General features: G+C 38.1%; 1 protein-coding gene across 2 annotated transcripts in view; it reads right to left on the reverse strand.

Annotated features, from left to right (window-relative positions):
• The window catches only part of Eps-15 (Epidermal growth factor receptor pathway substrate clone 15), a 555588-nt gene that overhangs the window by 369955 nt on the left and 168420 nt on the right, over positions 1-17213 (reverse strand). For both annotated transcript variants that reach the window (XM_067145864.2, XM_067145865.2), the window contains exon 8: positions 12144-12309. In XM_067145864.2, coding sequence (XP_067001965.2) covers positions 12144-12309 — 166 coding nt within the window. The remainder of the gene's footprint in view (positions 1-12143; positions 12310-17213) is intronic.

Raw genomic sequence — 17213 nt, forward strand, 5'->3', positions numbered from 1 at the left:
CTGTTGGCTATAATTTAAACTACTTTCAATCATGTCATGAAGTAGAGGGATCATAGATTTTAGTGTCGATGTACTTTTTTAAGTTGTACGATCTTTGTAGCCATGGAGACTTCGTATATGCATGGGTGTTCTTTTACGCAGACTGGCGCACCCAAGGCAATAAGGCTTGCGTGATGACGAAAAATATTTCACAATTTATATACAGATTCATTATCTGAGTTGCCTAGTGAAGTAGAGTGTGTAAATAGTGATAATGGTAGTGATAGTGGAAGTGATTTTGGGCCGTTGACATTGTTTAATCGTCGGAAACGTCTACATGTTTTGGTAAGTGACAGTGATTCCACTGATGATGATGAGATAGAAGTTTGTTTACTTGGATTGGATACTAGCAGTGGCTATAAAAAAGACAATCCTGACAAATTTGTAACCATCTGAAGGTCAGCCAGGCCTCACATTTGTTCCGAATGATCCTTAAGTTTTTTCAGAGGTTGTAAACCGCTTTTTTGTTGAAGAGTTATTCAATATTTTTGTAACCCAATCTAACCTATACCATAGTCAGAATGCGCATAAATATACATCATCTCCCAAGACACTAAAGTGGACTGATATTTCTATTATAGAAATGACAGTTTTTGGCAATAATAATTTTGATGGGACAGGTAAAGGAAGACACTGAGGGATTATTGGTGTACAGACCCTTTGATTGAGACTCCTATTTTCGGACAGCTGATGAGCTGCAATCGTTGGGAGCAGATATGGAATGCATGGCATTTTTCCTGTAATTCAGTACATGAAGATCCAGTAGACAGGCTTCATAAGATCAGACCTGTTCAACATTTCATGAATTTATTTCAGAACTTATATAAATACAACCAGGAGATATCACTTGATGAGGCCATGATTCCGTGGAGAAGCCGTCAAAGGTTTAGGACCAACAATCCCAGAAAACTGGTAATATATGGCCTACTGGTGTGTGTATGGTGTGTGAGGCCAATACAGTGTGCCCATCCTGCGTCCAGGTAGGACACAAATAAAAATACTCCGACAGCTCAATCTCTCAGGGTAAATCTTCATATAAATAATTTGGCTTAACGTGAATTCAGAAGAGAAATTCCTCCACCTCATGCAAAATAATTCAATACCGGATGAACGTCTCTATCTTACCACATGTTTTTCCAACACATGTACCATCAGAAATCGCAAAAATCCACTTAAGACTAAGTTATCCTACAACAATTACCTATAAATCAATTACTCACACATATACAAATACATATACATATACATATACAAGAAGTGTATTAATCTAATTTAATTCAGAAGAAAAGAAAAAGTAACTTGTTAAAATATTCGTACAATAAATCATAAAATAAATTATATGAGCGCTGACTTAATAAAATTCAATTTCAATCTTGACATGAGCTAACATCTTGTTTTCACATTTTCATTTGATATATAAATATTTAGTTAATCAGTCACATTATTTAAATAATAATCAAACTGGAAAAATCAATCATATCACTGATTCATATAACACATGATTCATATTTAGATGTTTTCTTTCAAGTTACACAATCTAAATTGTTTTATGAATATCACTTCATCTCCGTTCTCTCCGTTGAATGGTATGCTAAGGTTAATAACACCTATTGCCACTTATAATCTTGACACCTACCATCCTAGTCTTACTATGTTTACCTATTCGTAAAATCATCACGTTTCTTTCACAAATAAAAAATAATCGAAACCTCATTACTAACTCTACTAGTTCTTAATTAGCCATAATTTCATCCTCTTATTCCATACTTGACTTTAAATGAAGCCTTATTTGCGTTGAAAAGTTAAGCGACTCCTCTCAGTTTAATATGACAGCTCAGTATTATCTCTGACGTCTATGTTATTCAACACAGCTACACACACATCTCATCTTTCAATTCGTGTATTACCTCTATATGATATTTGCTATGGATATTTCTCTACAACACAGCCTTATTTTAATGTAGCAGGAACCATCTACTCTGATATACGCATCTGGGTTAGCCAAGCCTACCTTGTCTTACGATATCCCCATGAAGTATTAATCATTCCATGTACTTGCTTCATATAATTGATCCGTAATGTGAAAATTTATATTCAGCATCCATCATTACATCTTTGATGCAACTATCTTCCTAACACTTCATTTCAATTCCTTCATATTACTCCATTCATTTCTATATATTGCTCAATTCAATCAATTATAAACATCAACATAACCATTTTTCTTCATATCATAACCTCTTCACATATAACGCAATTCCTACGACGTATTAAGTTTCACTGCATCTATATTCACTTCACTGGATCATAATTCATCTCACAGAATAATATTTTACCTCTAGTATTCCATAATACCATTTAATGACGTATAACGACAAGGAATAACTCAATCTACCCTCCCTTTCCATATCATTTCATTATGACGCTTAATAAGCATGTTTGGCTTCCAAATACCATTTAAGAAATCTAATACGTGCATATACTTTCATTCTGTTGTGTGAAATCTACACTCATTCTCGCAAATAATCATAAATTCATCAGCTATCATAATACACTCAATACATGTATAATCACTTCTTCGAGATATTTCGATTTGATCACAACTTAACCTCGTAATATATAATTCAATCATTGCACTTCACTGGGTCACTTGTTATTTTAATACTTCAGAATTACTGACACAGTTGTGTCATGTTCATTTACCTTCTTCCCTCACATTTTAGTTGTGGGCTAGTCGCCATTGAAATCTGTGTCCTATTATTCTTATTTTTCTTCAAACCATCTTACCCCACTCTTCCTTTTCCTAGTCATTTCATGTCTTATTTAATTCATATATTCCCCAAGCCTAGCACTTGCTATTATGCTCTGATTCTTAAGGCACGAATTGTCCCTGATATGTGCTGTTATCTTCTACTGAGTGTTCTTACTGCGATGCTCCGCCCCTTAACCAATGAGAGCTCTCGACCTTATCAGCTCTGTCTTCCTCATCTAGCGGGCGTGTGACGCCATTATGGTTTTGTCGTTTGAGTGTGATGGATCACTGGCGCGCTTGGTGTCTCCTACAGGACCAGATTTTGGTCCACATTATGGATTATGGACAAATAATCTGTATGTGAAGGTTCTTTCTTGCCCTCTGAGCATCATACTACTACCTTCTTGGAAACGTCCCCAGACCCTATGGATTATTTATTTCTCGAATAATTGTGTAAACGTGAGTATTGGAAACTGACGCTGACGCGTCTCTGAAAGCTTCTGGGAATCTGTAAGTTCTTCATGTTCTTAAGTGAAAATGGTCTTCTGTACTGCATCTATGAGTTTGGAAAAAACTATTATTCGGACTTGAGGAATTTTAGGTCTCTTAAAAAGGTTCCATCTTCCTGTCTCGGCTTTTAATTTTATTGATTACATCTCTAAACATATTCAGGTTTCCTTGTAAAATTAAGTTAAATATATAGATATCTATACTAAATGATCGTGACACCTTGACAGTCAACCATGGAAGGTCTTTTAAGGAATACTCCACCGGCTGAACCAAGAGTTCAGAGAAGGCAGCATTCGGATACGGTGGGCTGCCACCTGAAAGATACCGTGAAGTCGGAGGCACGGAAATACCCCAGTACTACATACACGAATGAGACAAAATCAAGAATCAAACCAAAGCAGATAACATACTTCTCTACACACAACATAAACTCACTCATGCAAACCGGTAAACTAAAAGTGATCACCGACATAATGGACCAACACAAAATTCTTATCATGGGATTACAGGAAATTAGAAACACTGACCAGGATGCCTTGGAATCTCAAGGGTACAGACTTTATAAAGGTATACCCGGGAAGAGAGTGATGAAGAATGTCCCACAATTTGGAACAGGATTTTTGGTCAGCCTTAAAATAATAAACTCAGTTCAAGAATTCAGATCACAGTCTCCACGACTCTCAACGCTCACCTTAAAGGCATCTAATAAAATCTATACTATAATAAATGCCCATGCTCCCACTAATGATAAAAACAACTCCTCAAAAGACCAGGAGGAAACAGGAGAATTTTGGGACCTATTGGACCAGACCATAGATAACATCCCCAAACACCATATAAAATTATTAATAGGCGACTTCAACGCTCAACTAGGCAGAGAAAGAAAATACCGTGACATCATCGGAAAATGGCCAGCACACAAGAAAACAAATAAAAATGGACAGAGACTAGTTGACCTGTGTAGAAACCATAATTTAATCTCAAAATCTACATGTTTTAAGAGGAAACCTCAAAAACTCAAAACATGGAAACACCCTGACTACACTAAAGGAGAATGGCAACTGGACCACGTCTGCATGGACAAATACCACCACAAAGAGATCTATAACGTCAAAGTCCTCCGAGGAATAGACACAGGTTCAGATCACTACGTAGTTAAAATTAAAATTAAACTCACTCCCCAGAGGAGACAACAAAAGCAAGCCCTTAAAACTAAAAGAAAAATAGATCCTACCCAGCTAATCAACAACAAAAATTACCAGAAAACAACTGAAAAAATAAAAATCACAGACAAACTTGAAGACTTAGTACACAACCTTAAACAAATTGTAGAAGACCTAGCTCCAATTAAACCACGTAAAAAACACCAATGGTGGAACAGTGAATGTGATGAAACAGTGGAGAAAAGACATCAGGCATGGCTATTACATCAGTCCCAAAAGACAGAAATATCCTATCAAAAGCTAGTAAAACAGAGAAAAGAAACTACCCAAGTCTTAAGAAGAATAAAAAGACAACATCATAAGGACACCCTGCAGTTAATTGAAGAACAGTTCAGTAAAACTAAATCAAGGGACTACTACAAAACCTTCAGAAAGCAGCTCCAAAAATATGAACCCCCGACCCTACTGATGAAGGATGAAGATGATAAGCTGGCCCATAACAATAAAGACAATGCAGAAATTCTGGCTAAACATTTCAACAAGCTTTTAAATTGTGAGGAACCTACAGAACTCCTTCATTTGGACACCAACACCCCGATAAAAACATCACCAGAAAACATCAATCCCCCCACAATAACGGAAGTCTACCAAGCTCTGAATAAATTAAAAAACTACAAAGCGCCAGGAGAAGATCAGACCTTTGCGGAAATCTGGAAATATGCAGGAACCTCAGCAAAAGTTGCCCTCCATCAGCAACTTGTCTCTATCTGGATTAAAGAAGAACTACCAGAACACTAGACAACAGCCCTCATTCATCCTCTGCACAAAAAAGGGGACAAAACCGACCCTAATAACTACAGGGGAATCTCTCTCCTAGACATAACATACAAAATATTTTCAATAATCATCCTTAATAGGATAAGTTTACAACTTGAGAAAGAACTAGGAGAATATCAAGGAGGTTTCAGACCCTGGAGGAGCTGTCCTGATCAGATCATGAGTCTTAAGTTGATAATGGACTATAACAGGAGAAGAAACAGAGATATGGTGATAACATTTGTAGATTTCAAGAAAGCTTATGATTGCATCCATAGAGAATCTCTGTTTAAAATTTTAAGACACCTTGGACTACACCCCAAATTAATAAACATGATAAAATTGACTCTCACCAATACCAAGTCAAAAGTGAAGTTTAGGGGTGAAACATCAGAGACATTTGAAATTAAAACTGGACTACGGCAGGGAGATGGGCTCTCACCACTATTATTTAACTGTGCTCTAGAAATGGTAATGAGGGAATGGTTTAGAAAATGTCCTCCCAAAATAAAGATTGGCCGAAAAATCAAAACAAATTGCCTGGGTTTTGCTGACGATTTAGCATTACTAGCAGTGGACATAAAAGAAGCAAAAACCCAGATATCAGAACTTCAAAACATTGCAAATAAAATTGGCCTCAAAATATCATTTGAAAAAAACAGAAATTATGCCCCAAAAACCAACACAGCTAAAAGAAGTCACCATAAATGGTAATAAAATCAAAATAGTAACTCAATTTAAATATCTTGGAGAAGTAATAACACATAACTTAAATGAAAAAATCTCAATCCAAGTAAGAACAAATAGATTAGCTAAAGCACAAAAATTAACATGGGATATCTACAAAAAGAAATGTCTATCAATAAATACAAAAATAAAACACTACAACACAGTTATAAAACCGGAAGCTGCATATGCAGCAGAAACACTCTTTTACCTGAATAAACAACCAAAGACTGACAGACTTCAGAAAATTGAAAGGAGAATTGGAAGAACCTGTATCAACAAAAAATATCAGAAAGATGGACAGTGGCGGTTAATACCTAACAAAGTCGTGTACAAAGAGCTAGAACCCATTACAGATACTATGCGTAAGAGGAGACTGGGATTCTTTGGACATATCATGAGGATGCAGGACTCGAGACTTCTGAAACAACTAGTACAACACAATCTCGTCTCAAAAAATACCACAACAGGATGTAAATGGATCAGAGAAGTAAGAGAGGATCTGAAGGAAATAGGCCTTACAACAGAAGACACCAAAAATAAGATAAAATTGAATACAAAACTCAAGAATACAAACCTCCGCTTTACCCTTACACAAAACAAACCAACAACACGCACATTTTCAACTGAGGAAAGGGCACGAAGATCGGAGCGTCTGAAGAAGTACTGGGAGGACCGCAAAGCCCGAACAATCCCTTCAAAGAGACCTGAACGACGGACTGACTAAAGTGATCCTATGTGGTCATAAAAGAAGAAGAAGAAATGATCGTGTTCTGTACGCATATTAATGCTTATCATGTTACATTTACTTTGGGTAAAACAAAATTATTATCAATTATGTTGAAAGGATAGAGTGTAATGTTATTGGTGGCTGTGAAATTATCCCACTATGTCATTTTTTTTGGAAGGGGGGCAGGGGGAGTCCACGCGAGTTCTCCCCGAGAGGACTGAAATTTGATTTTAATTTTTCCTGTCTTTATTTCTTTTCCTGTTCTTTCATTTTCTATTTATTACTTGTAATTTTGTGGTTTTGCCCCTTGAGTAATGACCATTGTTGTAGTTGTACTGATTGGTCGTGGCTTATGTTCATGGCATGTGTTCGTTGCCGTGACGATTTGGAGTTGATGATGATTGTTTTGTTTTTTTTTTTTCTCAGGGTCTGTGGACCAGGTTGTGGTAATGCAATTATTTTGGATGACTTGGCCCTTGCTCTTGTGAAAATTTGAGCATGTTATTTGGCATTTAACATTACCTTTGGAATTTTTCTCTATCTCGAGTTGGATATATCTATACATTTCCTTTATTTTCCTGCCCTTGCGGTAGTATTTTTTTCGTTTATGGTGACGTGTGGAGTATCAGATTCCCTTGGAGAGAACTCCGTGATTAATGGTGTCGTTATGTTGTGTAACTGAAGTAAATTCTAAAAGAATAAGTAATAAGAAATTCTTACCTTTCTAGAAACGAAAAATGAAAAATCTTGATTTATCCAGTTTCACTAAGATTTGGGTTTCTGAAAGAATTAATTTGTTTAATTACTTATTATTTTCTTCTTAGGTTGGTCGACCACGGATAGGAATTTTAATCCTTCTAATTTGCCATTTAACTTTATTTAAATAGACTATTCGATTCATTTATTTCGTGGAAGTTTTCTTTGCTAAGGCATTTAATTTAATTTAATTTAAATTAATTTAATTTCCTGAAATAAAGGTATTATATTTTTCTTTTCAAGGTAAGACATGTTGTTCTTTATTTAATCTTAGTATTTTGATACCAGGTACAATTGTTGTTTTTAATCCACGGTTTTAATCGTGACACCTCTCCACCAGTTCTGGTAAGTTCTTCCTTGTCTATTTTAGGTGGTGTTTTACAGTGTCTGTACTCTCTTCCCGTTTTCTTTGGTGAACTAGCTCATTTGTTGTAACAGCTAGTTCATTTTTTTTACTGCTGTTAACGTGTAGTTGTGTTTGACTTTGTTTACGGGTCAATTACTATAAATTTCATGAGGTTACTACATTCCAACTTAATTAAGAACAATCATTTAATAAACTTAGCTTGTCATTCAATGGGTATGGCGACTTTGTAGCTCTCGGTGCTACATCTGTAGTCCTTGGCCGGCTGGATAATATGGGTCAGCTGGAGTCCTCTCCATCAGGTTTGGTTGGCTGGCTGGTTACATGTTCACCTCCAGGTCGGTCCACCTCAAATTTAGCAAGTCATAATCATCTCTCTTGTACAAGTATTAACATAAAATAATCCCAACAAGTAAGAGTTAATTTAATGCTTCTTAAAAATCAAATATCTCGTCAATACTCTTGTATTTGCTTATTGAGCTGACGTTTCCCAAAATATCTAACACTGGGTTCAGTGTATCTTTGATCTTATCTTTGCCTTAATTTCTTATATAATAATTCTGTTTAAGGCTTAAGAATCTCTTAATTTTGCTTCTTGGTAATGATTCTTCGTTATTTTTCTGTCTTACAATCTCTATTTTTAATAAGTTTCGATGTGTCGTTTCGCTCCTTGTTTGACCCGTTGGTGAGCGTATTTAATTCAAATATCCTTATTTTACACCACAATTCCTTTCTTCTGCGCTGAATACTGTGTATTACGCCGTATCATCTTCTTTAAAACATGTAATATTTGAGTATTTCATTTAACTTGGCTAATATCTTTCTTTTCTGATGCAGCTGAAATGTTTCGTGTCCGTCCAGTATCTCAATGAAAATGTTTAGTGTCACCAACATCTTTAAGAAGCATAATATCAAGATATCCTTTCATACCAACAATAGAAATGTTGAAATAATCCATAACTAACACAATAAACAAAAATAACATGCTTTTGAGGTCAGGGATATATAGGTTTAGTTGCTATAATTGCAATTCCACGTACATAGGACAGACCAGAAGAAACTTTAAAATCAGGTACATGGAGCACGTCAATGCCATTAGACATAATATGTTTTCGGCAGTGGCCCAACATATGCATGACGCAAAACATACTTTTACTACAACAGACCAAGACTTTGAGATTCTTAGAACATTACGAAAAGGCCCTCTTCTGGACATCACTGAAAATTGTTTTATACACCTTGATCAGTTTTTTAACCCTAATTTAAACCTAAATGAACTTTCCGAGAAATCCAATATTCTTTAAGACTTTCTTATTATGGTTCTTAAACATGTTAAGTTTACAAGAAAGCGTTCGATCTTCCATGCATTACATAAATCCCTACCTTGCTACACGCTCCCACCACACAGCCCTCTAGACCCACCCCAACACCTCCCATGTAGGCGTTTCCTCTACAAGTCTCTCCCTTCCTATCCTCCCCACCCCCAACCACCTTTACCCGTAAACCTGCTTCAGTTGTCAACTCCTCTCCACAGTGTAAGCTTCCCGGCACACTGCAGCAAGGCGAGTCTCCATCCTTTGATTCTCTATATCCATGCTTCATTTGACTTGCCCTCTACAGAACTCCACACTCAAATCAGTTCTCTGTTTTCTTTAGGTTTTACATTCCGCTTGAACCGAGGAACCTCGGTCCAACACAATACAATAGGACCTACATGTACATTCTATTCCTCAGTGCCGTATTATGAATAAGATTTTAACGTGTTCACTAAAAATTTTATCATATCAAAGCAGAAAATTCACAGAAAGTGCCTCAGGTCAAGACTAATACGCCGCTAATGCGTAGCTATCTTTAGATATTTTACACGCTTTTTTAAATGTGACATTATATGAATTTTATCTAATCTGTGTGTCGTGTTGCTATATGCTATATCTATTCACTTACTTGGTTAATATATGGCTGATGACGACATTGTATACGTGTCGAAACCGGTACCATTATAATTAAAATGTTGCAATATAACCTATGTGCAACAGTTATGTATTGAAAAGGTGGATCCCATTATACTATACTGCTTTTGTGATTTTGAAACATGTCAGAAAATGCAATGGGCATAACAGGTTACATTTATAATATGGAAATATACAGTGAGGAAGGTAAAAGATTGGAAGAAACCATTTTTTCTGTGTTGGCACCACATTTAGACCTATGGCATTATGTCTACCAGGACAACTATTGTAACAGTGTGGTAAGTGCAGATAATTTGCTTGCAAGGAAGACAAGGGTTTGTGGGACTATTAGGGCCAATAGGGGACTTCCACCAGAGTTTTCACTTGCTGTAAACGGTATGAAGAAGGGGGAAAACTTGTACTGCCAGAAGGGAGATGTGGTTTTACAACGTTGGAAGGAGAAGTGGGTGGTGCGAACAGTTAGCACTGTAAATCCAGCTACCATCAAAGAGCGTGTAGAAACAAGAAGTGGTGTTTTAAAGAAGCCTGGTTGCATCTTTCAGTATAATAAATGCATCAAGGGTGTGGACAGAACAGACCAGGATTTGTCATACTATACAAGACTGAGAAAAACCATCAAGTGGAGCAAGAAAGTAGTTCTCTGGTTGATAAATTGTGCCCTCTTTAATGCATTCATAGTTTACAGAACCCAGAACCCTGGAAAGAATACCACATATAAAGTCATTCCTGCTGGAGATAGCTAGATACTGGTCATTAAAACAGCAGCCAGATGTTCAAGAGGCTGAATATGGAGAAGAACAAGAAGATCCCACGAAAACACCCACATCCCGAAAACCAAAGCAGAACCATCCTGGAAGACTATCAGGGGATACGAAGAAATAAAACTAGAGGCTACAGAGGGTCAGGAAACAAAAAATACCCTTCAAAGCCCTGTAAACTCTGCAGTGCACACAAGATGAGGAAGGAAACCCGCTACATCTGCTCATTCTTCAAGGTACCTCCCATAATGGAGTGTGTTTCGAGAAGTATCATACATCACAGAACTACTAGACCCTCTGGTGAGTAGGATTTCAAAGTTTCATCTCGATATGACCATTAGAACAGATCTTGTCTGTTTAAGTAAATCAGTGCATCCTAGTAGTTACAATTTGAAACAATCCGGTCCACAGGGGAGAATCACCTGCTTGGTCGCTAATGTGTTAAATTGGAAATGTGGTGTGACTATGGGGCCCTTAGCCAAGTCCTGGCATTGCTTCCACTTACGTGTGCCAGGCTCCTCACTTTCATCTATCCTATCCGACCTCTCTTGGTCAACTCTTATTCTTTTTCTACCCCGACGGTATTAAGTTGCAAAGTGTAGGGAGTCTTTCATTTTCATGCCCTTCATGGCCCTTGTTTTCTTTTAGCTGCTACCTTCACATCCCTTCCATCCCTTCCACTTTTTCCCTCTGATTAGAGTTAAGAGGATGGTTGCCTAGTTGTAGTTCCTATCAAAACACCACCACCATCACCACCACCACCACAACTCAATGTGAATATAACAAAAATGCATGCTCACACACAATTCAAAGTGTACCAATCACCTCTTACTTGTCAGCAAGTTATACGACAAGTTTTAAATGAACAGATTCAATATGTGAAATGTTTACACGATAATGGGCACGGTGTTAAAAACAAAATGCTACATTTTAAAGCATGTGAGATAGCAATAAAGCAGGGAAGTGTACTGTCTCTTCGGCAGTAACAAATATTGTTCACAGGAAGCCAAAAGATTCATAAGAGAAAATAGAACCTTTTCATCAAGTTGTTATTAAGTTGAGGAAGAGAAGATATCAGCATCTATCCCAAACAAGCAATGCTGGCCAGACTTCAAGAGAGGAGAAGGTATGTTTAGTCACCTAATTCGTGTAACTGGGCGTGAAAAAGTACACTGTATGGTTATGCATACCTTAAAGGCACATGGCAGATAATGATTTATCATATATATTTAAAAGGAAGACAGGCTGAAAGAAATGTAATAAACTGTAATATACAAAAGTGTGATGGTTTATTACTTTTTTAAATATGTTAACATTAATCAAGTTCATTTTCTTTACACCCTGCATATATCTTGCATTTTGATTTTTAAATTCAAATTGAGATATTTTAATGAGTAAATAGGCTACAAGTTTATTTAGTTCTTTTTTTAATTTCAGAAAATTTTAACAAACAGCTCCCCTTAACAGGTAGAACATAACACATCCTCCTTGAACATCCTTGGCCTAAGACAAGGAAAAAATTAAAAAAGAAACACTAAATTAAAAGAAAGTGAACTTACAGTGACCCCTTCTACTGGTGGTTTGGTTCTAAAACTTGGTGGTACCATCTCGGGAGTCAAAGCTGTAGGAGGATCAATTCCCTGTAGTTTCTGATTAATTAACCACATGGCAAGTGCAAACTGTTCACTGTTCAACTTTCCACTTTGTTTGATGTCACACAGAAACCTAGAACACACAGCAAGTAATACATGTATCACTAATGCTAACGTTGCCAATATATCTGTAAGTTTCTCTCACATGATATACAGTACAATAATAATAGAATAATTTACAATAAGGTCACATACATCTACTTTTTGTTTATATCTGCCTTTGTCCTACTGCCAAATCTATACTTATTATTACACTAGCTGATGTACCCGTGCTTCGCCATGGGATTCTCAAAAAGACTGACTTTGTGGTTTTCCTAACAGAAGTCAATAAAGGTCATTACAAAAATGTCAGTAGGAATGCAGTGATTAAAAGCAATGTTATCATATAAAATACTCAATCAAATTAAAAACTGCATATTTTCTAACTTTTAACGAACAGTACTACGCTATCGATCTAACAGTCCAAAGTTCCAGAGCTGGAATGACCAGGCCTCAGAGAGTCATGAACACTTCTCTGCCATTATTCCGTTAAATAAGCACATTTCTTGTTCCAATCAGTGCCTCAGAGTAGGGATTGAATAGCTCGAATCCTGCGATGAACGTGTGTGTTACGTACCAGTAGTACCGGAAAATTTATGAAAAACAGGAACGGCATGCTAAAGAAGAAAGTTACCTAACTCCAACTACTTCCCACCAATATTTAGGTAGACTTTTACACTCATACGACTGGGCAAGTTGGCCGTGTGGTTAGGGGCATGCAGCTGTGAGCTTGCATCCGGGAGATAGTGGATTCGAACCCCACTGTCGGCAGCCTTGAAGATGTTATTCTGTGGATTCCCATTTTCACACCAGGCAAATGCTGGGGCTATACCTTAATTAAGGCCAAGGATGTCCGGCCCCGCAGTGTAGGGGGCAACGCATCCGCCTGTCACCCGGCGGCCCCAGGTTCGATTCCCGCCTGGGTCAGGGGTTTTTAATTATAAATGATTAATATCCCTGTCCTTAACGTTCCTTTCCTCACATTCAACACTCTTCTTCTTCTTCTTCGTTTTGCCTCATGACTGAGGCGTCGTGACTATCATAATATTCAGCCCTCTAGCCTATGAACCATACTCCGCCATCCTTCCCTATCTAAAGCTTTCAATGTGGTTACTCTGAGAGAACACTGTAGGGGGCCGTTCACCATGTCAATCCATCGCGTTGGTATTCGTCCTCGTTGTCTGGTTCCCTGGACTTTGCCCTCAACAATCAGCTTTTGTAGACTACCATCTCGGCGCATTATATGTCCGAAGTAGCGTACAATTCGTTGAGAGACCTTACACGATAGACGAACTTTTATCTGAAGTTGGTTCAGGATTGATGTGTTCGTGCGATGAGCTGTCCAAGGAATCCTTAACATTTTCCTCCAGCACCACATTTCAAAGCTTTCTATCCGTTCACGATCACGTTTGAGGATGGTCCACGTCTCTGCGCCATACAAGAAGACTGAGAAGACTAGAGATTCAACGAGCTTCTTTTTTGTCTTAATGGTGATGTTGTTATCTTTCCAGATCTTCCGCAGACGGATCATTGCTACCTTTGCTATTTCAATTCTGCGCTTTATTTCATCCTTGGAACCACCAGAATTGGATAGTAAGGAGCCTAGGTATACATACTGATGTACAACTTCACACCCTCCAATCTGTTTGATATGTGGACTGTTGTTGTTCTTACGATCAACAATCATGACTTTGGTTTTCTGTCGATTTAGGCGTAATCCAATTTCTAGGCTTGCTTCCTCTACTCTCTTGATCAGCTCTGTCAACTCCTCTTCAGATGATGCTATCAAGGTGGTGTCATCAGCAAATCTCAAATTGTTGATCTTGCATCCCCCAATGGAAAACCCTTTGTCCCAGCCTTCTAATGCAGTTCTCATTGCATATTCACCATAGATATTGAAAAGTAACGGTGACAGGATACATCCCTGGCGAACTCCAGCCCTTGTACGAAACTGCTGAGACTGTTTGTTTTGAATCTTCACAGTGGCTGTATTTTCCTTATACAAGGACTTGAGGAGATCAATCAAATGGAGTGGCAAACCCATGTCATCCAAAATTTTCCAAAGATGGTTCCATTTGACAGTATCAAAGGCCTTTTGGTAGTCAATAAAGCACAGATATACCGGAACATTGAATTCTCTAGCCTTTTCTATGATTTGTCTTAGGCTTAAGATCTGTTCTCGAGTACCTTTTCCTTTCATAAATCCAGTCTGGACTTCAGGAATTTGATACTCTAGAAATGCCCGGAGTCGCTTGTGCAGGATATGAAGCATAACTTTACTGGCATGTGAAATCAAAGCAATTAAGCGATAATTTTCACATTTTTTCATCGATCCTTTCTTGTGGATTGGGACAAAGATTGACTGTACCCATTCCTCGGGCCATCTTCTAGAATTCCATATTGCTTGGCAGATTTTCAACAGCATTTCAATTCCAGCACCGTCTGTAGCTTTCAAGACTTCTGCACTTATTCCATCAGGTCCACACGCTTTTCCAGTTCTCAGCATTTTCAAAGCCATTTCTACTTCATCTCGGAGGATGTCAGGTTCAGGATCTGACTGCTTGTCTATCTTCACTTGGTCTTGTGCATTACATTGTTCACTGTATAGATCCTGGCAGTACAATCTCCATATTTCCAGAACGTTCTCTATATCCACAACATCATCCCCCTTTGAGTTCTGTATATTCCAGGAATATGGCTTGAATTCTCGAGTGATTATTCTAATTTTGTCAAAAAGATCCTTGCTGTGGTTTTGATTTGCATGGTCTTCAATCTCAAAACAAATGTTACTAAGGAAATTATTCTTATCTCTTCTACAAGAAGACTGAATCCTTCTATCAAGATCAGACATTTGCTCTCTTTTTTCTTTAGTGTTAATACCAGATTTTTTAAGGCACCTTCTTTCTTCTACAAGCTGAAGGCTCAAGTCAGAGATCCACTGTTGCCTTCTAGTATTTGGTACTCGAGATTCATTCAAAGAGGACTCTATCCAGTTTTTTGTCACATTCCACAGCCCTTCTGCAGTTGTTATTGGATCCTGTAATATGGAGGCTCTTCGCGCCAATGATTCCTTCAAAGACGACATATTAACTACTTGTGGTATCCTGTATGATCGTTTAACTGGTGTTTGAAGTTTTATTCTTATTTCTGTTCTAAGAAGCTGATGATCACTGCCACATACTGCACCTGGACAAGTTTTGGTGTCCATTACAGAAGACCTCCATCTTGAACTGATCAAGATGTAGTCAATCTGATTTTTATATTGACCATCAGGCGATGTCCATGTGTACATGTGCCGTATGTGATGCTTGAAGACTGTATTAGTTATAGTGAACCTGTTTTGAATTGCAAACTCAAGAAGCCTGTTCCCCCGTTCATTTCTTTCTCCAATTCCGTATCTTCCTATCGATGTTCTGACATGCTCATTATGTTGTGTTGAACCAATTTTGGCATTGAAGTCTCCCATAACAATAGTTATTTCTCTGCTTGGAAAAGCTGAAACAGTAGCATCAAGATCTTGATAGAAGCGGTCGATTATTTCATCAGATGCATCCGCTGTTGGGGCATAAACCTGAATGATGTTGATTGAAAGTGGCTTGCATTTGAGACTTAGTGTTATAATGCGATCATTAACAGGATTATATCCTTTCACTAGGTCATTCAGTTTGTCACTGATCACAATTGCGACCCCGTTACTGCTTTTTTCTTCATTTCCAGAAAAATAGACCCAATGATTACCACTCCTAAAATGGCCATTGTTTTTCCAGTGAGTTTCACTTAGCCCAGCCACTCCTATATTATACCTTTCCAGCTCTTGTATTATCAGGAGAAGTTTTCCTGAAGCTAAAAGTCCTCTCACATTCCAAGTACCCACATTCTGCTTTGTTCTTCCAGTCGCAAATTTCGCATATGCAGCCTGGTTGCCTACATGCACATGCCCAGTAGCACATTTCACACTTTGCAGCCTGGAACCGCAAAAGCGCCGGTTGTCAGCCGGGTCGCATGACGAATTAGATCCATTTAAAGCAGCTATCATGATAGTGTTCATGGGAATAATAGTGTAGTGAGGTCCCTCTCTCTTCCACACCGCAGTACCACAACCGAAAAACCAGTCATTCTGGTGACGCTTGAGGCTCTCCGCTCTTGACCCATCTCGAGCATGAATTGCTCTGTGCATCAAGTCGATACTGATGGCGCTGCTGCCCGACATCAGGTTTTCAGTGGATTCCAGTGGCATTTCCTCCACTGAGGGACCACCGCCCTTCCTCCCTCAAGGAGCTCATCCGCTCGAAGCCGTTGGCTCCCTGAGGGTGTCAGGTTATTTCTCGCCGCCTAACACTCGGCGTGGAGTCGCTGGCTGTTCTGTCTACTCTATACCGTCAAAAATACGTCCATTGTAATGGTGTCAACAGGTGTAGACTCTAGTTCCTTGGCAACGTCGATAAGAGCATGCATAGTTCCCGTCTTTGTCATAGTTTCCATGGCATTGATGGCAGATGGAACAAAATGGTCGACACTTAGGGCAATGCAAATATAGTAAATAATTATATCGAGTGTCTCTCTTAGTAGTGTTGTCTATGGATTGAGGGCAAAACAAGATGACTATCGCCTATGGCATAAAAACACAATAGACTTACGTTAAAAATCAATATCAAATGATCACTAATTCACTAGACAACACTCACACACAATAAATATATGCCACAGTGTCATAAATACTGCCAAGAAGCCGCTAACAAAGCACAGTTCCCTTTATATATAGATATTTTATGCTCTTACACCACACTAGATCTTGCATTTGGCAGCCATACTCTACACATCCACAATTCCAATTACACACAGGTTCATAACATATGATGCAAGTAGGGGCAAAAGACTTCTATAGGTCGATGCTCCGAACAAATAGCATTTTTTTTTTTTTTTTTTTTAAGGCAAAGG

This window comes from Anabrus simplex, chromosome 4 (assembly GCF_040414725.1).
Source record: "Anabrus simplex isolate iqAnaSimp1 chromosome 4, ASM4041472v1, whole genome shotgun sequence".
Taxonomy (NCBI): domain Eukaryota; kingdom Metazoa; phylum Arthropoda; class Insecta; order Orthoptera; family Tettigoniidae; genus Anabrus; species Anabrus simplex.